At 38.0% G+C, this 26,278-nt stretch overlaps 1 protein-coding gene across 3 annotated transcripts in view; it reads right to left on the reverse strand.

Moving 5' to 3' along the window:
- Nucleotides 1-11,616: 11,616 nt before the first annotated feature.
- The window catches only part of FOSL2 (FOS like 2, AP-1 transcription factor subunit), a 30,440-nt gene continuing 15,778 nt past the window's right edge, over nucleotides 11,617-26,278 (reverse strand). For all 3 annotated transcript variants that reach the window (XM_014060308.2, XM_014060309.2, XM_014060311.2), the window contains exons 2-4: nucleotides 21,747-22,001; nucleotides 18,624-18,731; nucleotides 11,617-17,282 (exon numbers count right to left, since the gene is read on the reverse strand). In XM_014060308.2, coding sequence (XP_013915783.1) covers nucleotides 16,773-17,282; nucleotides 18,624-18,731; nucleotides 21,747-22,001 — 873 coding nt within the window. In that variant the 3' untranslated portion in view covers nucleotides 11,617-16,772. The remainder of the gene's footprint in view (nucleotides 17,283-18,623; nucleotides 18,732-21,746; nucleotides 22,002-26,278) is intronic.

The following is a 26,278-nucleotide window of genomic DNA, read 5'->3' on the forward strand; positions in this document are numbered from 1 at the left end:
ATCGAACGCTTCTCTCTCTGCAGCCTTTTTCTGCAAGTCCCAGCTACTCAGCGGGGCGTCATCATTTCCGGGGGGTTGCAGTTTTCCAGCTCAGATATCAGGATCCGCCGGGATTAAGTGGGAGAAAACGCCGCTGGCCGAGAGGAACAAACACATCCAAAGGTTAATCTTATTTTACGAAAACACAACTTCCAAAAGTCGATCGTGGCCTCTGTCAAGAAGCTCTTCCCCCACCCCCCACCCATTCTGGGGTCTTGGTGTCCCTCGGCTAAGATCCACCCCGGAAAGCAGAACGGGGGCAGCCCTCCTGTAATTCTGGCTGGGTTAAAGAGCAGGGATGGAGGAGCCATATCACACCTTCATTCAAAGGGTGGGGAGGGGGAGGCCCGATAAAGCCCCTCCCTTGGGGTGTCTGAAGTCCCAGCTGAAGCAGCCGAAGGAAAAAGGATAAGCATCCGTCGCTGCCCAATGGCGCTTGGGGTAACCCCGCTGGGCAGAGCCAGTCGAGGCTCATCCTGCAAATGAGGGTTTCCTTTGGGGAGGGCCAGGTGGTTTCAAGCACCCCAAACAGCCAATCTCTCTCTCTCCGTCCCCCTTCCTTTGCTCCTGGGGCTGCAGAACTTTCCATGGGCTCAACAGTAATTGAGTAAAATTCTAAGCCACTGCAGTAGCTGCTTTTTGGTTTTATTTTTTTTAATATTTATCAGTCTCTCTTTTAGTTGAAGAGTTGAAGTCCACAAGGCTTAAAGCTGTCAGGTTTGAAGACCCCTGGGGTTTTTTTCCTAAAGGGTTAGGGGTGCAAGGTTCTTGTAACTTGACAGCTTTAAGACTTGCACGCTTCAATGCCAGAGTTTCTGAGCCAACATTTTGGTTGCTAAGCAGGACCGTTGGTAAGTGATACTGATAATAATATCAAGGGCAACATACGAAATCGACTGATGAACAAAGAAGTTACTAAGCAGCTATGTTAAATAATTTGTTTTTGGTTTATTAAATACAATTATATTGCAATTATATATTTTTGTAGTTTAAACTATAAATTGCGCAAAATTATGTTTTTGTCGAAGTGACACACAACGCGAGTTATGCTCGATTTTTTGCCGATTTTTGACACACCACACCAAAAAGGTTGCCCATCACTGGGTTAGGTTTAGGTTTAGGTTTAGGGTTAGGGTTAGGGTTAGGTTTAGGGTTAGGTTAGGGTTAGGTTTGGGTTAGGGTTAGGGTTAGGTTTAGGGTTAGGGTGCTGAGTGCTGAGTGCTTCGGAAGGCGCGGATTTGCCCTCCGCGGTTATGTCGGCGCGGATAAGGGCTTCGCGGTTTTGTCAGTGAACCGGGAATAATATGGCTGGTTGAGGAATTCTCAGAGATGAAGTCCTCAACTCTTAAAGTTGCCAAGTTTGGAGACTCTGGTTTAAGGCCTTACATATATCCACTTGCAAGAGACCAGGAGTCTTTCACAAGCCTTTCCTAATCTTCAGGAGACTGCAGATATTCTTCTCCTAATTTAGCACACCATGGAGAAAGATTTTTTCCCCCTCCGAACTTACTTTTTACAATTATGTGTCACATAAAGGAGATTTTATTAGAAGGAAATGTTTAAAATGTGATTTCCCTTATACAATGCAACATTGAATGGTTAATTGTATCGCTTTAGCAGGGAAATTTGGTGCTGCCTATCATGCTAAAGGTGTGATGCCAATAAATGATGCCACTTATTTTTAATGTATAGGGCTAACTAAGAAGAGGGACTCTGTTTCCTTTCCCTGCTACCAAATGTCATCACCTGGTGGGGAAATATCTATGAATCATTTTCTTTAAAGTGGAATGGAGCTGCGCTTGGCAGGGTGCGAGTTTTATCAGATAGCTAATCTGGCAGGGTTAGCCAGCTATCAAAACTCACTATGGTTTTTCACAAGTTTTTCACAACAATCACTTCTGAAAGAGTGCTACATTGGTATCCAAAATCTGATCTTTTAAGAGCTGATAACAAGCTTCCTTTTGGACATGTTCAGCACTGTTCAAGAGTAGTCTGAACATTAGATTGACAAAAAGAGGAACACATCAAATTGCAGTACAGAGAACAAATGTCTTCCTCTCGGGGTATGTCTCTCTTCTGCCCCATTCTGCAGCCTTCTAATTCCTCCTCACTCCCTTTCTCCCACACCTCTGTGTCAGTTGCTATTATTGTTGACTTGGGTCCTTTAGCTGGAGAATTGTTTAGAGATCTAATAAGTATTGGGGGGTATCAACCTGGCTCTAAGTGGCCGAAAGAAGAATTGCCTTGAAAGACAGGTCCAGGCATGGACAGAGAGGGGGGTCCCCATACTAACCTATAGTACCCATAGGTAGTTGAGTGATCCCCTAGAGTGGTCACCCAACTACCCCACTGGCAAAATGTTTGGTAAAGAGCAACAGTTTGTTTCAGAGTAGAGCCTATGTAAAGGTGACCTAGGACTGCTTCAGCTGTGGGTTGGGGATCAGATAAAGGTGTGGGTACCTGGCAGGAAAAAAGAGGTTGTGGGGAATTTTGTTGCTGCAATTAGGCACATGTCAGTAAAGGCTCATGCAAGTCTGAGCAGCTGTCAGCCCAACCTGTCCTGGTCTTCGAGCTGCGATGCAACAGATGAACAGATAAAGGTCAGAAGGGAGAGTTTGTTCTTCCTTCTGTTGCTTAAGTAACATGCTATTACCTACTTAGCTCCAGACTGTGGAATGATGGGATGGAAGAGGAACATCTCATCCCAACAAACTTAAACAATTCCAGAGCATCCACAAGGGTGTGTGTTAAAATGTCAGGATGTCATGTGAATGAAGCGCCACCCATTTTTAAATGTGCTTGTGATACAAATAGACTGGGAGTTGGCTTTGATCACATCGTAATGGTCAATCCTCATATTTTTATTTTCCCCCTCCCTGTGGATGTTCCTGAAGGACCATTATGTTTTTAAAATTGCAATCCCATAAGAGAATAATGTTCCAGAAAACTCTAGATTCTAAAAATCATTAATTTCAGAAATGTTTCTTGCTATTTTACCCATACTTTGAAGCATTTTTTTTTCCTGTAGGAAGCTTTTTCAAATCCAAGTTCATTTGATGCCCACTTTATTACTAGAGTGTCTTCCTTTTGTTGCTGGAGGCATATTCTTTTTGAAGCCAGATCAGAGCAAAGAGCCCAATAACAGTGCATTTTCACCTTTAACCAATTATTTCCCCTCTGTAATCTAGAGCTGCTATTCTTTTTACATCTGGGAATTTAATATTTGCTTAAACAATGGCAGAGCAAAGAAATGTATGAGTGGTTTTAGAGTTAAATCTTACAGTTCTGATGAGGCGTGAATTATAAATATGTTTTTCCTAATTATTTTATCCTCATAAATTATAACATAATGATCAAAAGAGAGGAATGGAGGTGAAGGAATAATGGTCCTTTTTCAGAAACTATTGCCATCAGAAGTCAGTACTTCTGATTTTGCTTGGTCTTTTTTAGTACTGTTTAACTTTTTATCTGACACTAAGTCACACTAAATGACCCATACCCCATTGGGTCATCATTTGAGATATATCTCTATGTCTTACCTAAACATAGAAATAGAATGACCATAGGCAGCAAAAAAAAAAAAAAAAAAAAACAGTGGAAGTGGGAGTGACTTCTGACTTCCTGCTGGTTTTCCCATTGGCACTGAGTGTTGGAAATCACAACCACATGGCCGTAGCTGAGCGTGATGGCGCTGCAGAGGCCACAAACTTGTGAATACAACTGGTCCAAAGCTCCTTGGAATTCAATTCTGTGGGACTAATGAGTCCTGCTTCTTTGTATGAATTCTTTGAGTAAGTGCATTTGGGGTACTTTGATTCAAAAAATCTTGTCCTATGATGCACCGTTTTGGCTAACTGAAGGTTACAAACATGAGAGTTTTAGTAGCGTATTATATAGATAGATTGAATGTAGCTGAGCTGACATCTGAATGGATATACATACAACTGAGCAATGAATGATTTATCATATAATTCTAGAGGAACAAGTGATCCAGAGATGGTTTTATATTGGTCCAGAAAAAAAGGACAAAGCTATTGTATTATTTCTCTGGCATGTTGTTTGTATAATTCCCTTTAAGAAGGCTACAATATTGTAAATACAAATATGAGAATATGTTCCCTGAATCTAGGTAAATTCATTTCCTAATCGGTGTATAGAGAAGCATGTTTTCTTAGCAGATGCTCTTACAACTGAATAGGTATACAAGGAGAACTGATGGTCTTAATTATTTTAGAACTGTCTTTCTGGCTTCCTCATTGAAATTGAAATTTGGCCCCCAAAACCTTTCCCATAAGTCAGCTGTAGCAAGTTTCTTAACCTTGTTTTTAATGTGTTTAGTTTTATAGTTTTAATGTGGCTTTGTATGTTGTTTTAACTTGTGATTGGGAGCTATCTAGGGGTTGATTATAAGATGGGTGGCTATATAAATGTTTTAAACCAAACAAACAATCCTGAGTATGCATACAATAAAATACACACACACACACAGTTTGAATTTTTGTTTGATTGGAATTGTATGAAAACTATTCTTTTTAAGCTCAAGAGACAGAACATGTGGTGAGGGGAAGGAAAAATGAAGAGCAAAGTTTTATGTACTGTGGTTTGTAAGATACTGAGGCAATCATGTCCCTATTTCTGTTTTTCTACATTACTGTTTCTAATTCTTAACTATTGATAGGTATGGAACATTCCAGTCCAGGAAGGTACATCTAAAACAACCCACCCTAACCTGGTGTTGGCACACATTCAGGATTGTCTAGGAGCATTTCAAACAGTCAAGAGGACAGTCATCATCCTGTGTCTGAAGCCCTAACCCTTTTTATGTGGAACTTCATATCCATAATTGAGATTGCCATTTTGACTTTTTTGATCTTCCCTTCAGTGACCCACACCACATCCCTCCAAACCCCAGCAAGCATGTCCTGAAGCTGGAAATTCTTGGAGTTGTAGTGCTACATACCTTGAGGACATCTGTTTAGAGAAGATCAACCAATAGAAATGTCGTAGAATTTACTCCAAAAGCTGATTGTTTGGGGACTGCATTCATTTATCTCAGTTTGGATTGCTTTGTAACATTTTTGGAGTGCCATTTGTTCTTCTACAGTGCAAGTGTTTGAACATCTTGCTATGGCCCAATGCTGTTTGTTTGAATTTGGCATAACCTCATAGGTGACACTGTCATTTGTAAATCATGGGTTAGGACATAACCATTCCAAAAATGTCGGTAAAATAAATCTTGGTTGAATAAGGTGCGTGTTCTTCTCCTTCCTTTTCCTCCTCCTCCCCCCCCCCTTTTCTTGTTTTCTCACCCTCCTCCTTTTACCACTTTGTGTGTTGAGGGAAATACAAAGTTTTGGTTCTTGAACTTCTCATGGCCTCAACTATTGTTATTTGATGCTCCTATTGCATGTCTTCGATGTTGCCTTTCCATTTTCGTCAGGGTCTGCCTTATGCTTTGACTTTCTCTTTTAATATATGCCTTATTTGTGTGGTGTTAATGCCTATATGATGAGAGTAGTACTTACAAAATTGCATGTTCACAGTGAGATTGCTGTGATCAAAATTCAATGTGGGAGGTCATACAGCAAATTAAGGAAGTCCCTCTCATTCTAAATAAGTTGAAGAATTTTGATTAAATGATATTACCCTAAAGTTACTGGAATAGAAGCAAAATTTTAATGTAATTTTAGTTTTAGTAATAATGGCAACATCATGGTAACATAATTATCTGTTATTTAGATTTGTCTCCACAGAGTAACTATCAAATTCAAACCTTGCATCATCAACATGCTTGTTCTCTGATTTATTCTTTGAATTATGGAAGATGTTGTCATAATAAACTATTGTATGATTTCGCAATGAGAGAGTCTGGAATTTCCAATACACGTTTTCCATCCGACTCCATTCATTCACAAGCATTGAGGCTGCTTCAACTAACATTAACACCTTAATCTGAATTGTATTTTCGCTTAAATTTAATCAAGGTATTTCTGCAAGTCCTACAGAGAGATAGAGCCAAACAGTAGCCACTCTTGAGTACAGCCTGATGACTTCATCCAGATAACATACAGGTAGTCCTTGACTTACAACTATTCATTTAGTGACCATCAGTTACTACGGCACTGAAAAAAAGTGACTTGCTACCACTGCAGTATCTCTGGGGTCACATGATCAAAATTTGGGCACTCGGCAATTAACATTTATTTATGAAGGTCACAGTGTCCTGGGGTCGTGATCACCTTTTGCAACCATCTGACAAGCAAATTTAAGGAGGGTGGGGCAGATTTACTTAACCGCTTCACTAACTTAACAATTAGTGGCAAGTTTATAAAACTCACTTAACGTCTCGCTTAGCAACAGAAGTTTTGAGGTCAATTGTGGTTGTAAGTCAAGGACTACCTGCTGAGTTACTGCATCTACTGAGTATCAGCAGATATCTATCTATCTGTCTGTCTGTCTGTCTATCTTACGTACGTACGTACGTATGTATGTATGTATGTATGTATGTATGTATGTATGTATGTATGTATGTAGTGTCACAAACCCTGGTATGCCCAAATATGGAAGGAAGTCTACTGCTTCCATTCTGTCTATCGGCTAGTCACAAGAGACCATCCAGACAGAAACCCAATATTTTTACTGCTGCCTTTGTTACATTTGTGTTGTATTTGTGCATACTAAATAAATAAACTACCTTTATTTATTTATCAGAACAAATCAACACACACACACACACACACACACACACATTACACTCATAGTTGAGCAAAGAAATGATCAGACTATATTGTGTTTCCACGTTAATTTTCCCTGACTTGTTATGAAAGGATTGCAAGAGAGAGAAGGCATCTATTATAGGTTTTTTAATAACTCCACTTTGAGGGAGGAGACTTGGATATACCTTCCAAAACAGGAAATCAGGCCAAATGGGTGTGGCGCTTCCATGGCTGTTGCCCTATTTTCAAGAGTGAAAACTACAGGTGGAGTGATCCTGCTGACAAGCACCTCCTTTGTTTTTCTTTTTTTAACTCTGTGCTCTAGAATGTTGTCCCTATGTAGTGTTTTGTAGCAATTACCAATGTTGACAGTGACCTGTTTACAGGACACTCTTAACTGGAGCAGGGCATTAGTGTATAAGCTCCATAAACCAGCCAGTTAATGCCAGTGACTTGTCATAGATCGGTTTTAGTCACCAAAAGCTAAAGAACAAGAAACTGAGAGATTTCAGCTTGGCTTACGTGCATTTCCCCACAATACTTATTCGATATCTCAGGGGCTAAATAGTGCTTTACCTTGAAACTCTTTCTTAATTTGTTGAACAACTGTTTTGTCAAAACAGGGTTGGATGGGTTATTAGCTCTCTCCTCTTACTCCCAAAACAGAAAACACCACACTGGAAAAACCCTGGAAATTTACTTTTCAAGGCATTCCATCTTTATCTATTTTTTTTAAACTTTCTGTTTGAATTATGGAAAATGGGCAGAAAGAAAATGGAGGTTGGGTTTCTAACTCCAATGGCAGTGGTGAGCACCTTGATTGCTTCAGTGTCCTTTAAAGCCAGATTAAGAAATCACCTAATCCTTGTTATCTGACTCTTCATCCATTATCCTTTGCAAGGGCTAAACTAGTTAATTGAGGGAGCAGCTGACATAGTGAACTGCTGGTGAACATTGCCAATCAATGTTCAAAATGATCTCAAATATTTGATTCACTAGTAACCAATTGGTGTGATAAATTATATAGGTGTTGAAAGCAAGTTTTGAGATAGTTTTCTTAATTTTTTACTGGATTTTTAATATTCAGAAAAATGATTGGGAAATGGCCCACAATTACTCCATCACCCCAAAATGAAGACCATTTTTACTATTTATATTAGAATTGTATCAAGCCTTTCTAATTGAGACAATTAATTATAGTAACATCTGTTAGCTATAATAATTGAGAAGCTGCATCAGAGAAACAGGAGCTGGCATCATCCAAGGAATTAGTCAAACATTCAATTGTAGAAATAAGGTAATAAGATCATCAGAAAAATGTTCGTCCAATGTGTTACTTTTTAAAATAAATTAAAATTGTATACTGAATATTCATCTTTAAGACAAAAATCGAAACCCTAAAATTCAAAACATCTTGAAATGTTGTAGGATGCATGATACACTTTTGTTGGCCCTATTTTTATCTTCTATAACAGGTTTAAGCTACAATTCTCCTTCAAAAAATTATGTTTTGTGTGAATAGTTTAAAAAACATTCAAATGTGTCTTTTCCCAAACTCTTAAGTCAGTTAGCTCTAGACTCTGAAAATCATCAAACAGGAACTATAGATTCACGTTATCTTTAATGTGGTCATCCCTCATGAATAGTATAAATATAAGCAGTTTCCGAAAGCAAACTGCTAAAGAGAAAGCTTTTTATCGTATTTATTTGGGTATTAAAAAGAGGATGAAAAGAAGGCACCAAAATAATAAAATTCCTGTGAGAAGGAAAAGTGAGGTGGATTAACTCAGTTTCTCAGAGAAAGGGAGTTGAACTCATCATGAGGTTTGCACTGTCACATAATTTCAACCTTCAGATTCAAATTACAGCAATTGCATCGAGATGCCAGTTTGTGTGTGAGGCTATGTGTTGAAGCTGAAAAACAACTTAGGTAAGAATTGTGCAGATAAATTTTATAATCTTTAAAGAAGAATAATTTGACACTACTTGAAAAGAATATTGTGGATAAATACGATTTCTAAGTGCAGCACTTGGTTATATACATCAGTGAATCCCGGAATAACTGATAGCGTTTATTTCCTAAATTCCATGGGGCTATAAATTGCATATGCTTTCTAGTTGGTATATATAAGCAACAAAGTAGTCTTTAGATTAGAAGTCCTAGCTTACCTTGAATAGGCAACTTAAAAGGTATACTTAAAAGGTGTCCCAAATCTAACCAATACATCCTTAGTTGAGAATGCTGCATTTGGCAAGGGATGTATGACTAAGTTTGGTGATTTCTTTCACTGTATTAACTGGTTGTTGTTGTTTTTTAAAAAAAGAGCAAGTAAAAGTTGCACATCTTCCTGCTAGACAATATTAAATAAATAGCTTGCTTGATTTGGTATCAAGTAACCCGCTAAGTATATAGAAAGTTGTTTCCTGTATTACCAAAATAGTCAAAAACAGTTGGACTAGAAATGGCATCCATTTCTACTTCATCTGGAATGAGGTCAGAACAGAATATAGCATGTACATGGCACCCAGACATCCTCTGAAGAAGTTTTGAGAAGCATTTTTAATAGAGACCAAAGTGCTTATTGCATTTTAAAACTTTAGTAGCAACACTGTGTTCTGTGGCCGGCTGCTCCTGTTTCTAATGTCACATGCCAAGCACAGCAGCAGCACTTAGAATCAAAAGTGAATTTCCTGAGTCATTTTTCAGCTGTCCAAGCTTTTTAAAAAAATAATAATCCTGCATTTTTCCAATTGTCATGGACGTGTGTATGTATGAGTACACATGAACATAGGTGTTTAAGCCTGCAATTGATAGGAACTATTATTATTTTTTATGAGACCAGTATCTTTTTTTAATAGTCTTTGTTTTGCACAGAAAGAGAGAAATATTGGTGAGAAGTTGCCATATATAAGAGTGTGGTGGGATTCAAAATGTTTTATTACCGGTTCTGTGGGCGTGGCTTGTTGGGTGTAACAGGGGAAGAATACTGTAAAATCTCCATTCCCTCCTCACTCCAGGGGAAGGTTACTGCAAAATCCCCATTTCCTCCCGATCAGCTGGGACTTGGGAGGCAGAGAATAGATTGAGGGAGGGGGGCAGTCAGAGGTAGTATTTACTGGTTCTCTGAACTACTCAAAATTTCCACTACTGGTTCTCCAGAACTGGTCAGAACCTGATGAATACCACCTCTGGTGTGCACCCAGCATTTCCCAAATCATCCCAAGTCCTGAATTTCAGAGACTCCCTTTTTTTTTTTTTGACGAAAACTGTCCTCTGAATCATCACGCCAAGAAGCAACTGGCAACATTCAGCATTCTTGAGAGAAGGAAAATGTAAACATTCACTTGGTCATAACAAAGAAATTTTTTTAATGAATTCAACTGAAGAGAGAGAAGAACTCCAGTTAGATCTCACTGTACAAACAAAAAAAGGTGTCTGCAGTGCCATGAAAGCATCATTTACAAGTGTTTAAACTTGGGGATAGGGCTAATGAACACAATCACAAAAGTAGCAATGAAAGAACACAGAATAGAATCAAGTGGGATGTGGAAATGAACAGCAAGAGAAAGTAAAAAATAATAATTATAATTTTATACACACACATACATATAAAACCTTCATTCTTTTCCATCTAGACTGATTTCATTTTACAAAATGGTACATTAAAATCTGTAAAAGCACGGCCATTCTTTTAAGTTCTTTCTCTCATAGCAGCAACCTTTCTTTAAACCACCTCCATACCATTATTTTTGTTAATTTTAGTGCAAATATTGTAGGCCTGCATTACAAGAAAAGGAATAAGATGACCTCCCCGGCAAGTTTCTCTGCCAATGAGAGATCTTACACAGACATTCAGAAAAGGGCTCCCAATTTAAATCACGGCTATCCAAACTTATTTCACCCCTTGTTGGGGAAAAAGAAACGCAAACCTTTTGGATGTGTGGAAATAAAAAATAAAGATCTTTATGGATTTGTATATATGATGGGAAAAAATAAAACCACTGAAACAATTTTTTCTACTGATTTTAACACTGGTGTACGTACATCTAAGGTGAATGCATTTAAGATCACAGTCATATAAACAAAGAGAGAATCGGGCCCTTTGATCCTAAAGCATTCTTTCATTTTATGCCATCAATTTACTGTGCTAATGAAGATGCACTTTTTCTTACCAATATTTATTGGGACTACACAGTAGAATCTATACACATGCACAACATTTATCTGCTCACTGAGACAGACCAAATGTCTATTTTCAACATATAATTCTGGTTATCCTACGTCAAAACAGCCACAAAAGAATCAGAACAGTATTAAAATTCAAGATGGGAAGGGAGCAGAACCATTTTTAGGATAGAAAAATAGTATTTTACTGAGAGAGAATTCTCTTGTTCCCTTCTTATAATTTGAAGAAGATTGAAAGCTCATTTTTAGAAACCATTTCTCTGTACATTTTATATAAGAGAATCCCCTCCCTTTTGATAGATAGGTAAGTTTTGGAGCTTCTCCCACCTCTTCCCAATTTTTCCTAATCTTTATGGTTCTTATTAATCTCATGAGATTTGCAGAGAAAGACATAAAAAAGTTTACTTCCTTCAGTTCTTCTGGCTTTGTTTTCTATAATTGGAAAATATGCATATACGTGTACAATTTGGTGTTCTTGCAGATTTTCCGTTTTGGGTTTCTTTTTTTTTTGCCATGATATTCTTTCCTTTTGTGTACGCCAAAAACAGCGTTAGACAATCTATTCCATCAGCCTGGATATGGAATCAAATCAGCATTCTTTGTTGCCATTTTTTTTTAAAAAAACACCAATTTACACGCAAACCAATGGATATAATGGATACTATATAATTTTACTCTTGCTGTGGGAATTAAATCATATTCTGCTTGCCCATTTTAGATCTTTCTGCCTGCAGAATGGATTTTTAATAAATTGGAATAAAACACACATTAGGATTATACGGATATGCAAAAATGCCACCTAAATGGAATGTTGAACGTGATCACAGGAACCACTTTTTGGAAGAAACAGAAAGTGAATTATAGATAAGTCTGTTTCATTCAGCAATTGAAGCAGCCCTACTTAGAAAAGCCCTGGAAAATTTTGTCTACAAAGCACATTATGACCAAGATACCAACCTTTTTTGAAAGCTCTTGCCTAGTGTTTATTGCACAGATAGATACTTATGGCTTAATGAAACCTCTCCCCCACCAGAAAAGAATAATTCTCATGAATGAAAAGAACATGAAACTGAGACTACTAAACCATTTCTAAACAGAATTGATATTCATGAAGTTTTGAACAGAACAACAATTAGAACCAAAATGAAGCACCAAGAAAATTCATTGAAAAATTATACAAAGGGAAGGAGAGAAATTATTAACCCTTACCATGTCTAACTATTTTTATTTTTTAAAAAAATCAAGATTTTAAAAACCAGTAGGGAAAAAATATTTTTTCAAATCCAGATCTGCGGCAAAAAAAGATGTAAACATTATATGTCTATGTAAAAAAAAACAAGAAAGATATGCTATCATTTGCATTCTCTTTTAAAATATTTGACCCTCTCTGATTAATTTCATTTTGGCATAAAAAAGTTGTTTAATTAATGGTGGGCAGATTCATTGTAGCCAACACAAAAAAATGTTTGCTTGCCAATAAATAAGAAATAATGAGTGTTTTTATGATTGGGTGGAATACAGAAGCAGCATACTGCTAAGTTCAAATGAACCTAGTGAATGAATTAAATAAAACAATATAATAAGGACATTTTTGTTAAAAAATCCTTTGATACTGATATGACCACCTCAGGTCCTGTTATATCACAATTCTTCAGCCAGTTTTCTAAGCAAAATTCATTAAACCCAGTGACTACACCACCTCTAGCTGTGTCATCAGGTCAAAACAGGTTGAAATTAACAGAAGCTGCAAAGCAAAGAGTTTGCTGGATTGTTTTCTAATGGAAATAAAAAGTCAAGTATAAACATTAGAACCAAGAATGGGTAGGAAGCAGAGAGATAAAGAGAGATAAAATGCATTAGTGTTGGGAGACAAATAGACTTTTTCTCTGGAAAAGATGCTCCCCCCCCCCCCCCGCAAATACTGCAAGAACAAGAATTGCTTTCTATCAAGGCATGCATATAAGTCTTAATGTAGCTGGGCAAAACATTGTCAGATCAGAGACTTATAAATCCTACAGATTGTAAAAGATTTGGATACAACGTATTCTACAAAACTTCTCAAGTTTGCTTTATTGCACAAAAGCTGTTATTAGGTCTTCACGCACACGCGTGTTACAGAACTGTACCACAGAAAACTAGATCTGAGATGTTACTTATCACCACTAGCCGTGTGTAAGATGCCATCCTATATTGCTCTCAAGAGGCTAAGTAATTCCTACTACTACGTCATCTTCAGCGAGTTGGGAGAATGATAAAACATAGGTCTCTGTCAGAAGCTTGTGGAAGATAAAGCCAAAACAGAAGAGGTTGTGCCATGCGAACATTTTACAGCATTTACACCTGCGAGGCAGAAGGGAAAATGCAAATATGCCATTTCAAGGTATAAATGTGCATATTTAAAAAGATGCCAAAGAAAAGCCAAAACTGGAATAAAAAGCTGGATTCAACTACCCAAAATATGGCAGTGTTCAATCTGAACACATTAATGAACCAATTATACAAGGTTGACCAAAATGTATTAGCCACAAAGACAACTACTTACTGGTAGAGCATAATGGCCTCATTTACTTCAACCTGCTTGAAGTAACAAGATTGGATGAACCAAATATAAATCTACTTTTGCTAGGTTCCAGGAACCATCATCCAACTGGCACACACAAACCCATTGGTATAAAAATAAAATGAGAAGCAAGCTCAAATTATCTGGAGAGATCTGACACTACAACCAGAACCAAGTACAGAACTCTAGATATCTAGAAGCATCCCTTAAGATTGCTGTTCCTTCGCCAAGCCTGAAACATTTTTCTACTTTCTATCGGATTGATCTCAGCACCATCATGTCCTGCTTCATGGAATTAGAACAAAAGGATCACTACTCAGGTACTTTCTTCAATTCTCCCAGTTTTCTGGAGCAACACTTCTTGAAAAAGCACATATTAGCTGCAGGTTTATCTGCGGAATGATGGCAAGGTCATAGATTCAACGTGGAACTGAATACCTAACTACTGGCACAACATTAATAGAATGAAAATTTGCACAGAATATTGTCCTCTCCTGCCAATAATCATTTAACTTCCAAGATTGCAGATCAAATTATTTTATTTTATTTATCCTTTAGTTTTCCATTAATTCCTAAGGAGATGGAATTTGTACTAAATGAACTATGGCAATTTTAATTCTGAAGGCAGAATTAAGGCAGGGAAGCATTGGTCCCTTACTTCTGACATAAGTATATTGAGCAGTTCCTATTGATTCTAGTGACAAGAAAATGTTGGCCTTCCTTTCCCATTAAGATCAGAATCCTCCTTAAAATATCAAACATGAGATGCTGAAGTCTGAACCTTGAGCAATACAACATTTTAGACAACTTTTCATTCTGGTTTTACACCAGCCTTCCTCAACATGATACAGCTCAACATTTTTACAGAAAAACTCTTGTTCACCACATGACTTTTGGCTCAGACTATGGTGTTGCACGTAGAGCATAAATTGGGACGGCTGATTTAAATTAGTTCAATAAACATAGAATTTGCAATAGGAAATAACAGAAAAATCAGTTTGTACACCCTTTTTTCCTATAAAGCAAATATTTGGCATTTATTGCTATAAATAGAAACTTGATAGTGTTCAGTAATACCTAGGGCATGTTTAGTGGTCAGATGTTCTTCCAGGAGCCAGAATTTTTCCCCCTCCTCCTATGGCCAGCATAGGCAAAAATAGATAATGAAACTTCATCAGTCATTTCTGGGTTTAGAAGCTAAGCGGAGTTTGTTTTGAATCTAGTCAATTCTAGATTCAAGATTCTAGATTCAATCCTCTAGGGAATCCCAGATTGCAAATTAGACTGTAGTCAAAAATATCCTTGAAGAAGGCAAGTCGCCATTGTTGTCCAAAAAAATGACATAAACATGTCCATGAAATGACCAAGAACTGAGCTCCACTTGAATCAAACACCACCTTTACAGTACTCAAATTCCCTGGATTTCATTCATGCCACTGAATCTGACTTTTCTTATTAGGAAATAAAAACCCATAATCTAGATCATTCTAAAAACTTCATTAACTAGAAACTCTGATCAAATAGCCTAGCATTATATTCCGAACTATGGCTGTGATCCAGACGCATTAAAAATAAACAGGAATGTGATCACTGATATCAATGAAAATTAACTTTGAATCAAGATGGCAGTTTCCCAGCTTTTAAGGCAAAGCTTGAAGAGAGGCGATGATGCTCACCACAGGAGTTAACATGGCTTGAAGAAGATCCTGCCCAAACTCAAGAACCTGATCTCTGAAGCGCACAATGGGGTAAAAAATCTATCAGCTCCCTTGCCTTGCTGACCCACAGATCACATAAAAGAAAAAGACCCAGTCATTATTATGTTTACCATTAACTTGAGCTATATTGTGTGTTTTATAAAGAACAAGTTTTAGAGTAAAACTGTCTGCTTCCAGATGAAGATAAAGCTAACCTCTCTCCAATTTATCTGTGGGAATCCCTGCTGAAATCTGCAAATTCTTTAAGTACAGTTGCATCAATGCTTGGCACTACAGGAGATGTACATAAGTGAAACATGCTGCCTTTTTCAGTAGTGAGCACAGATTTTATCAGCCATATTTAATTAAGAGTTGGAAACACCAAATGCAGCAGGAGGCAAAGTGCAGAATCCATTTTTCTTCAGTGGTCTCTAGGACCAGAAAAAGGACAATTAAGGACTGATTTGGCCTGACACCATCAGGTGCCAATGTGCATAACCCTGGCCAGGTCCCAATGATTGAAATTTAGCCAAAGGGGGAAAATTTCTCCAAGGGAGCTTCTTGCACGTTCTCCCTCAAATTAATCCCCTTTCCTGGTCAGCCACAAGAAGAATGGTAGCACTGGGCAAAGACAACCATCCGCAATCTGGAAGCTGGTAGCTTTGTTTGAGAAACAACACCAGCATGTGATTCAGGCATACTTCACAGGAAGCTGCATCACACCCAAAGTGGCTGGCTGGCAGCCAAAAGGAAAGAAAACACAGGGTCCTGCAACAGATTTGACAAACACTAATTACAGAAGACATCATGCCAGAAACAAAGGCTTAGTGGAAACCCACTCTGGCATTTCCCCAGCCCTCTTGGCACCACTCCTAGCCCACTGACGAAGGTATGTTGCAGATACAGCCTTTGTAGACAGTGCACTGTTCTCTATTGTCTTCAGGGAGACGCTTCTCTTTTTGTCAACCAGTTTCCCCGTCACTTTCCCCATTGCCTAATGAAGACACTGGATGTGTAACTTTTGAAGAACCATTTGGACCTGTAATAAATTTCCCTTCTCCCCCAAAACTTCCACCCTGTGCCAAAAGCCACCCAATATGGCAAACATTCCCACGAGGCAGCTCTCAATATCAGCAGTGGTTCAGCAAGCCTTTAGAGTTTTCGAAATGTCATGGTATCCAACAAAAATCAAGAAAATGTTAAGGCCCAAATGAGATCAACTAACTGGAATGTACTACTTAGCGCAGGAGAAGGAGCCAGGTCAGACAGTCCATTCATCAGCCTAACAGGAAAACAGCTAGCAATTTATGGATGGTCACATCCACTGCAGTAACTGGTGAAGGAGGGAAAACCCCTCACCGTTGGGTCCTGGGATGGTGACTGCTGCTTACCAACTCCAGACTGATATAGCTTTCATTTGTTCTAGTCTTCCTGTCTAAGGAAATATCTGGAGCAACATCATTTCCTTTCCTGGCTCTTGTTGGCCTTGTGCTCAAATGCCATTGTGCTGTCTCTGATCTTGAGGTGGAGCTTTCCCCCACCAACAGTAACTGGGTGGAGTGGTGGCTAAAGAGTTACAGCGCCAGTAGAGTTGGAGAGTTCAAGGAATCAGATGACTGATCCCCACTGCTGCTGCTCCTCCGGTGAGCTTTGGAACAGGATTCTGATGGAGAGAGTGGTGAATCCTGGTCCAGCACGCTGGGATAGGTGAAGACCAAGTTGGATGTTCCAGGGGTAACAGCAGGAGTTGAAGTCACCACAATAGGTGTGTTGAGTGGCTCTTCTCCATAAAACCCTCCAACAATGCTGATGGGCTTAATGACAGATCTCTGCCCTTTTTCAGGATCTAAAGAGGAAGAGGGGATCTCTTCCTCCACAGGCTCTTGCTTCACCACCACATGGCCACTCATTCCAGTCCTCAGGGCCTGGAGGTTATGAGGTGGAGGGGTTTGATGCCCTTCGGGGGTGATCTTGCACATGGGGCTATGCGCCATTAACATGAATTTCAGCTTCTCTTTCTCTTTCTCTAGTTCAGCAATCTCCTTTTGCAGCACTGATTTCTCCTCCTCCAGCTCCTCTGTTTCCTGTAGATCCAAGATAAAGAGGTGGTCAGCAAGAAGAACAGCAACTAGCATTCCAAGAAGGGGTTTCAAGATAAGCAGGCTTTACTTCAGTTTTAGCAACTGTAGCAAAATATGTACTTGCCTCAGTAAGGGGGAAAAACTAGGTCCTCTGAATGAGTCTGTTTAACTTCATAAGGACTGATGGCTGGCCATTTAAAGGCTAGATAGAGATCTGAAAGCAAGTTTGAAAAACCAAAACACAAAACCTTTTCTGACAAAAATTCACTACACTGAGATTCATATTTGAACTTTAAGCTCCTTCCCAAAATTTACTTCATTTATTTATAATAAAGTACTTGTCACCATAAGAATCTATCAAGGACTGGATGTTGTCTATGTACACCTACTGGCTGTTTTGATAAATTTGAATCAATTTAATAGGTAAAAAATTGGAATGATTGTAAGATTAGTGCTCTCATTTGCCTTACAAGTAAAGGTGCAACCACAATTTACCTGTAACTAAGAATAGATGCATTCTTGCAGCAAAAATATGATCTCCAAAAAGATATGTGTGCAAAACAGGTTTGAGATAATTATAGTACTTTTGCAGGTCATGAAGAAAAGCATAAAGAAATACTTTATAGGCATTTGCTTTTTTTTAATGTTAGGTCATTTTTTAACACCTTTAAATGTTTTCTCCACCATATTTGTATGATTATCTGGTATAAGCAGAATGAGGGAAAGTGGGTAGATCACTATTCATACATATTCACCTTTATTATTTTACTCTTCTCCTTTTGTTAACCAATTCCAACATTTTCCCTATTCCCTAATGAAGGCATCGGATTTGTAACTTCTGAAGAACCGTTTAGCTCTGTAATAAAGTTTTATTTTCACCCCAAATTTCCAACATGTACCAAAAACCATCCAACCATCACAAGAATCTCCATGGGGCCGCTCTCAACATCAGCAGTGGTTCAGCAAGCCTTTAGAGTTTTAGAAATGTCATGATATCAAACAAAAATCAGTAAAACTTTAGATCATCTTGTATCACATAGCCACAAAAAATCAGTATATTATATTCCCCATTTACAAAGTTATCCAGCTTCATGTGCAGAGGCCAGCCTATTTTAGCACTTTGGACAGGAGGCTATTCAGAAATCCCAAGACTATAGGTTAGAAGGGAAAGTCAAAAACAAAAGACGTCAATGGGATTGACTACATCAACATTGTTTTCAAGAAAATGATAGAGTTTGTCCATGAAGTCACTGTGTGTGGAGCTCAATTCAACAAGTCTTCATTTTATGTTGCAAAAAACAAAGGACATAACAAGAAAGGAGGAGATTTGTGCCAAATACATACTGCCTGGAGTTTCTCAGTCAGCTCTCGGCGTCTGTTACGGCATTTTGCTGCTGCTAGCTTGTTCCTTTCTCTTCTAATTCTTCGCTTCTCTTCTTCTTCAGGTGATAACTGTAGATAAGCAAATGAACAAAACATTTAGTTCAACTGGTAGTTTGAGGGATGAATCAATGAGAAATGTCATTCAACTGATGAACTCATGGTTTCATTTTCACCTTTCACATATTGTTCAACTGATTTATATTCCGCTTTCCCTTCAGGAGCTCAAGGCAATATATCCACAACCCTCCCTCCTCAATTTTTCCCACAATAACTACTTTGAAAGGTGATTTGAGTGGAGAATGTGTGATTGGCCCAAAGTCACCCAGTGAGCTTCCATGATTCAAGGTGAACGTGAACCTCGATCTTTCCAAGTTCTTGTCCAACCTCTTAACCTCAAACACTATACTATCCTGGAAGGTGATAGCAATTAGGGTCTGAAGACTGGTGAAGATAAGCCAGTTACTTCAAAAGCTATCATATTACTAGCTGAATAATGCAATTCTGGGTGTCACACCTGAGGCTCCCTCATATGGATCCAGGGGTTCTGAGAAAACATTCTTTCTACTATCAGGCTTTGATATAATATAGCACTGGAGCCACTGGGGAGAAAGAAAAAAATGATAGCGAGGTGGGGGAAGAGCACAGGAGTGGGGAAACCACAGGAAGATTGGGCAAGAAAACAATGAATCTGCAATTAAGGCTGAAAGCAAAGATAGAAGTGGTTTCGCAATGTGGGTGGTTTGTGAGGTAAGAGTATAGGAAAATGTTGCAAGTTTTTCTTTCTTAGGAAAAAAATCTGTGTGCTTCTTCTCCTGGGACAACAGTCATTAACTGGAAGGTCAGAAGCCAAGGTCCAGGGGGCTGAACAAACTGGAATGACCCTAATCAAATCAAAAGAGATGCCTTTCAATTTTTTCCTCTCCTACCTCTGATTTTTTAAGATAAGACCCTACATTTCCTGCATCATCAGGCAGCTCTTAAGCAAAAGGAGATAAATGTCATGGAGGGTGTATAGTGTGTTTCAATAAGGCCACACACAGCCTAGAGAAGAGAATTAATGCTTTTTGAGGGGGACTGTAGATAAACGCAAATTTCTAGTAACTTCTCTGCCCTCTCCTCCCACCTGTACATGTAGCAGAGATAACAGTTATCTTAAAACAAGTTCAGCATCCCAACTATAATTAACCATCTGTTACAATGAAAAAGGAATTAAGCCACCCAAAAGTTTTCTAATTCTAATTAAGCATCTAATCCTAAACAACTTCTTTGTTGAATCTAATGACAAACTGGAAATAAGAAATGTGGCCCCAATGCAAAATACTTGAATGGCACCCATGCCCAGGGACGAGGTTTTATTCTCAGCTACATTGTTAACTCTCTGATCCTTCTCCTTATGCCTGAATAGCCAAGGTAAGGTCCAGCCAGATCCACTGCAAATCAGCGGTGGTGAGAAGAGAAATCAAGATATGAAGATGGATGTGGTGTCGCAATCAAAGGGGTGGAGTTTTGATTGTGACACTGCACCCATCTACTCGTGTCCCAGATTCTTTGAATCACAGCATTCAGAGCCATCAACTGTACTGAAAATTATGTGAAATTGCACTAATCCTGAGCCTTGATGGCTTTAGAATGGGACTCTACCAATGAAGAATACCACCATTTTTTATTTGATTTCTATCTTACTTTTCATTCAAGAGCTCAAGGTGATACAGTGTTTTCTCCTATTTTCCTCACAGCAGACTGTTTATGAAATAGGCTGGGCTGAGAGGGAGCAACTGGCTCAAATTAAGTACATAAGCTTATGTGACTGAGGGTTGACTAGAATATGAACTGCCTTACGTCTAGTCCAACAACTTCATCGCTGCACCACATTGGCTCTCGATAATGACTAGCTGTAACAGTTAGGACAACACTCACCCATCATGCTAAGCCTGGCTTTATTTCAAACATTGTTTAAATTTGCTATTGTGGCCTGGTTTCTGTACATATCCTTATGCCATAATGGGTGGGTTTGCACAACACACTAAACCAGAGGCACAGAAACCACATTATGCCATAATATAATAACTAATGTGTTACCTTCAAGTTCAGATATATATTTATCTCTAAATTAGTTGCTCAGGAAGAACATGAGCTTGCTATTACCTCTTGCCTACTTATGGATTATCCAGAGGACTACAGTTGGCTACTGTGGGAAGGACTGCTTGGCATGCTCTGGGCATGTCCAGGGGAACAGTCCTTATGTTCTTAGGACAGAACTATCCATTAGAGAGAAATACAGGGGTGCTGCCTTAAGTAGCAAGCTCATATTATATTTTCATCTCCCTAGATTTTTAGTTCTTACAGTAGTTATGTAAATCTCCAAATACAAAAAGTTTTTTAAAAGTTAAATAGTAGCTCAATAATATTTAACAATATTGGGTGAATATTGACATGCACCAATAAGCCGGGCTTTAGTAATCTATTTAGCCATTTTCAAGCTTACATTTTGCTCAGAATTCCTGATAATTATTCAGCAAATTAAGATTCTTGGATTCCCTTTACTTGAGGTTACTCCGTAGATGTCCACCAGACAACAAAGAATGGCATTTTGTATTATATTAAGCCTTACATGTGAGTTACAACCAACAATATAGTCGCAATGAAAATGAGATAATGAATCTTTCCAATGCTTTTGGAAACCATACGTTCCACTAAAACTATCTCTGAAGGAGACACAATGAAAACATTAATGCAAATGAAAACTTAAGCAGCGGTATCACATCAGATTCGGCTAATAATTTAGCTTACTGAAAGCTGACAGTTCTGATTGGATTCTACCTTAACACTACAAATCTTTCCAGTTTTGTAATCCAAGATTCCTTCACTGGAAAATCCTGGGACCAATGCAAGGTCTCACACCAATGTAAGCTAGTTCAACTATGGTTGGTAGAGACCTTCTTATACTGGTCAGTGTTCCTTCAAGCTAGATTCAGGTAATGCACAAATCTATTGTCAGTTGCCACCAACATTTGAAGCACATACTTAAAATGTTATGTCCAATATCAAGTCCATTCCGCTAGTTGTTTTAAATAGTGGAGCTACCTGTTCATCTCTTCTCCTCCTGCCCACGGTGGTCCCAATGGTTTTAATAACACCAGGCCTTTGTAGGGCTGTGTGTCCAGTAACTGAAGACAGATTGGGCAATGCGTGGCTGTAGGGATGCGAGCGAGAGTAGGCACTTGGCATGGAGGTTATCACGGTGGGCTGAACCATCCACTGTAGATCTTGGCTGGTGGTTATTGCGTTGAGAGTAGGAATAAATGTGTTGCTCGATCCTGGCATATCGACCCGGAATTTCTAGAAGACACAGAGAGAGAATTCAGCAACCTATTTAGATGAAAACATAGGATGCCAAAGAACTCCAGGGAAAAATACATGCATTGCTTGCTTTCCCACCAAATGAAAATGATGTGCATCTAATTCATCTGAGCATCCTTGCTGAAAGCAGTTTATACATGACTTGGAATAAAGGACTCTAAAAAATACTTTTAACTGGAGATGCCAAGGATTAATTCAGGACTTTAAGAGCCGTGGTGACGCAATGGTTAGAATGCTGTACTGCAAGCTGCTTCTGCTGACTGCCAGTTGCCAACAGTTTGACAGTTCGAGTGTCACCAGCTCAAGGTTGACTCAGCCTTCCATCCTTCGGAGGACCCAGATTGTTAGGGGCAATATGCTGACTCTGTAAACCGTTCAGAGAGGGCTGTAAAGCACTATGAAGTCATATAAAAGTCAAGTGCTATTGTTATTAACATCCAAAGAAAATGCTTTGTACAACTAGAAGAATACTTAGCAAACCATTCTTGAGGATCAACAATATTACAATAAATATGGTAAGATTTCTATCAGATAGCAGACACTTCCATATTGCTGCATGATTTCAGCATAATTGTGAGATTTTGTTTTATATTAATTAATTGAAATGTTCTGAGCTCAGTTTTCAACTTAATGCTTGCTAATTTAAGCAATACTTTCTCATATAAGTAGGCCTAATTTTTCTTCAGCACATTCTTATCCAGACAAATACAGTTTCTAGACTGTGTGAACAAGAATATTATCTGGAAAAGCCTAATAATATTTCATGCAATCTTCGCTTGAAGTTACAGTGTTCTTGGAAAAGTGACTTAAGACTCATTCTCAAGCTTACAACCACTGTTTCATCTTCTTGGGTCATGTGATTGCAATTTGGGAGTTTAGCACTTGGCTTGCATTTACAATGGGTGCAATCTCAAGAGATCACATGATTGCAATTCCCAGCCATCTTCCAACACACAAAGTCAATTGGGAAACCTGGATTCACTTAAACAGGTCATTCACTTAATGAGTATGGTAAAAATGATAATAAAATCAGATCTGGTCATGTGTTTGATCCATTTAAAAACTATATCAGTTAGTGACTGAAATTCCTGTTTCAATAATGGTTGTAGGTTCAAGGGCTACCTGTAAATGAATTTGCTTCCCATTTTTAAATACAGTACAATTGTATCTTTTTCCATCTTCTACTTTAACTCATACATGACATACTTTTTGATGCTTCAAACAGTCAAGCTAGAAATGTTCAAAGAGGAATTATTCTTTGAAAGTTGTTTTTTAATGTAATGTTAACACATAATTTTATAACTTCAGATATGATAGAAATATATAGAGTATAAATACATATTTGTATTACATATACAAATATGGAAATTATTAAAGATATTGAAAGAAACTGTATTCTGAATTGTTATATAGGAGTAATATATTAATAATTGGAGAATATGCAATTCATCTTTCCAAAAATTGTTGTGGTTCATTGAGAAGAACTGACCTGTATACCGGAGCAAGCTTTTTATGGTCCCAGTATTGATTTAAATACTAGGTAGGATATGAATACATGTAATTTATTTTCTATTACTATAAATCAGCATCTTTGGTAGGATGTTATTTTGTATGAATCTTTTTAAATATACAAACCTTCAATATTTATTTGCAAGGCAAACAATATAGAATAAATCTCTAAACCCATTGAATACTAGACATTTCTATTTCTCATTCTATACATTGGAGCAGCCAATGATTTGTTAAAACAATACAGAAGTGAGAGCAGACTGTTAAACTGAAAAACGCCTTTGGTTCCTCTTTAGCATTGGGCAGAATACATTGTAATTTGCAGATGACTAGCCAACAATCTATATGAAATAAATGCACTATTGATCTTCTTGGATTTCAGCTTAAATGTACTATGTAAAAAACAATTAAAGAGACAAAGTTGAATTGTATTAAACCGATTCACTTGTTGGAAGAAATATCCTTCTGGATTCAGTTCCAAGTGGGAAAAAGGCACTGGATTCATGGAAGTTGCTTGGAAAGAAGGTTTATTGATGATGGACAGGACCACATGGTTTGAGGTCCTGGGGGAAAAAGGGGGAATCACATGCATTGAAGATCTTGAAGAAAGAAAAGAGGAGAGATGCTGAGAGTCCTGGGTTTTATGCCCCCTCTTGTGCCCCGCCTTAGAGGTTCCTGTTCCTGTACAAGAAATTTATCCCATTGGCTGTCAGACTCCCAGGGGGTGGAAGGTCTTAGCTAACTTTGTAGGCTGACTGTGCCCCAGGCTTGACTGAGCCTTGCTGGGTGATGCAATCTCCCCAGGTGCCATGTGGTGAGTTCTGTTGCTAGATGGGTAGAGGGCTAATCCTATCATGTCCTGAGGACCATACCTTAATCCCATCACCCTGGAGCTGAAGGGGGGCAGAGAGCTGCAGGAAGCTGCTGTCTTTAAAACATGTTTCTCCTTTTCTCATCCAGGGAAATATAATATTCTGCCTTTTAAATACTTCCTAGGATATTTCATTTTTTTAGTAGATGGGTGCTAACTTCCTTCACACTCAAAGCAGAAACCTACACATAATGGAAGCCTTGCCTTGACCAACCTCTTCAAAGTGCTTAGATGAAGCAAACGCTCCCCTCCCCCATAATGATTGGATTACTTTTGAGCAATATTAAGCATAATGTATAAATTATTTTAGCAAATTGATCACACTTGTGTCACTAACAGCAGAATTCTCATAGCAGGAATAAATATGGCTTTGTTATTAAATAAGCTGTTGCTGCCAATTTAAAGAAATCTTTTCGTATTACTCAGACCTGACTTTATAGCATAATACGAAGACAGAAATCGTGGGGATAGACTGCACTGATTGGATTGGCTGGAGCCTCCAGGTAAGTTGGCGTTTGAAGATAAGTGTTGCAGAAAACTGGAAAACATGAAAGCAAAGATGTGTGTGTGTGGTTAGTCCAGATAAGAAGACTGAAAAGTTCAAACGTTTCTATGCATTGCTGGGAAAAAACCCACTGAGCGTTTCCAGTTTGGCAAGGGATTGGGTAAATGAAAGTTGCAAATGTTTATCCTTACATTTGAAGCACATTATTGACTTTTTTAAAAAAGTAGATTATTTATGGAATGCATACATATTTCAAGTGGTTTCATCAAGAGGAAGGGGAAAAAATCAATCTTGGAAAGTTTGTTTGAAAAGTTATTTGTACATATTTGTGAATTTTGTTTGTGGAAACAGGATAATAAAGCCAGTTACCCAGAGAGCGAGACTTAACTCTGGAAAGAAAAACAAGCAAACAAACAATAGATATTTCTGCACAGAAAAAAAATAGTACATATACTCTTAGCTATACAAAAACAACTTAATACTACAGATGTTAAGTTAGTGAAACAAACTAAAAACTAAATAACTTCAAATGCCACTATTAAGAACAGGAGCTAAGAATACTTTCAGCACTCTGATATTTACTGCTATATTCAGGCTTGCTGGGAATATGGAAGAAGATTGTAGAAAATATGGGAGCTTAATCATTTTTATTTACTTATTAGGTATCTGGTTTTTAAATCAGGAACTCAAGTCAATATAAATAATATTCTATCCTCCTTGTAGCTAAGGATAAAGTAGAAGCTTTGCCTCTCTGCTCCTTATCCAACACCCTAGAGACACTACACAGCATTTAGCGCAAAACTAGGAGTAAGAAGTTGCAAATTAGTAAAAAATATAAAGAGTAACAAGTTGCAAATAAAAGAAAATTGTATGTTGTGGACTATAAAAAAGATTACTAGGAAGACAACTATATTCGGGAACTACAACTTTCATTTCAAATGATTTAGACAGAATAGTTTCATTGAACATAAATCATTGTTGTAAAGTGATAAGCTTTAAAAGAGATACTATTTAGATACACAATGTCTTGCTTATAAATGTTTCTACAATCTTGTAAATTAAATTGTAAAGTAAATCTCTGGGAGAAAATCAAATGTACGATTGCTTATTTACTTTGAGCTGGAATTAGGTATCTGGAAAGATGTGAGATTATTTGCAAATGAAGAGATAAAAAAAATTGCACTGGCCTTTACAGCTAACAATTTGTCTTGCAAATGAGATTTTAGATGTGAAGATGATGTTAGAAATGAACTGCATTTCAAGTACGGGGTTGTTTACAGGTTACTAGTCTACTAAATGAAATCCATAGGTTATTTGTGTTTGTAAAAAGACATGTTTATGTTAAAAGCCAAGGAGAACTCAAACGGATGA

The sequence above is a fragment of the Thamnophis sirtalis genome, unplaced genomic scaffold, assembly GCF_051295495.1.
Source record: "Thamnophis sirtalis isolate CommonGarterSnake01/CBP01778 unplaced genomic scaffold, rThaSir2_p1.2 scaffold_6, whole genome shotgun sequence".
Lineage (NCBI taxonomy): Eukaryota > Metazoa > Chordata > Lepidosauria > Squamata > Natricidae > Thamnophis > Thamnophis sirtalis.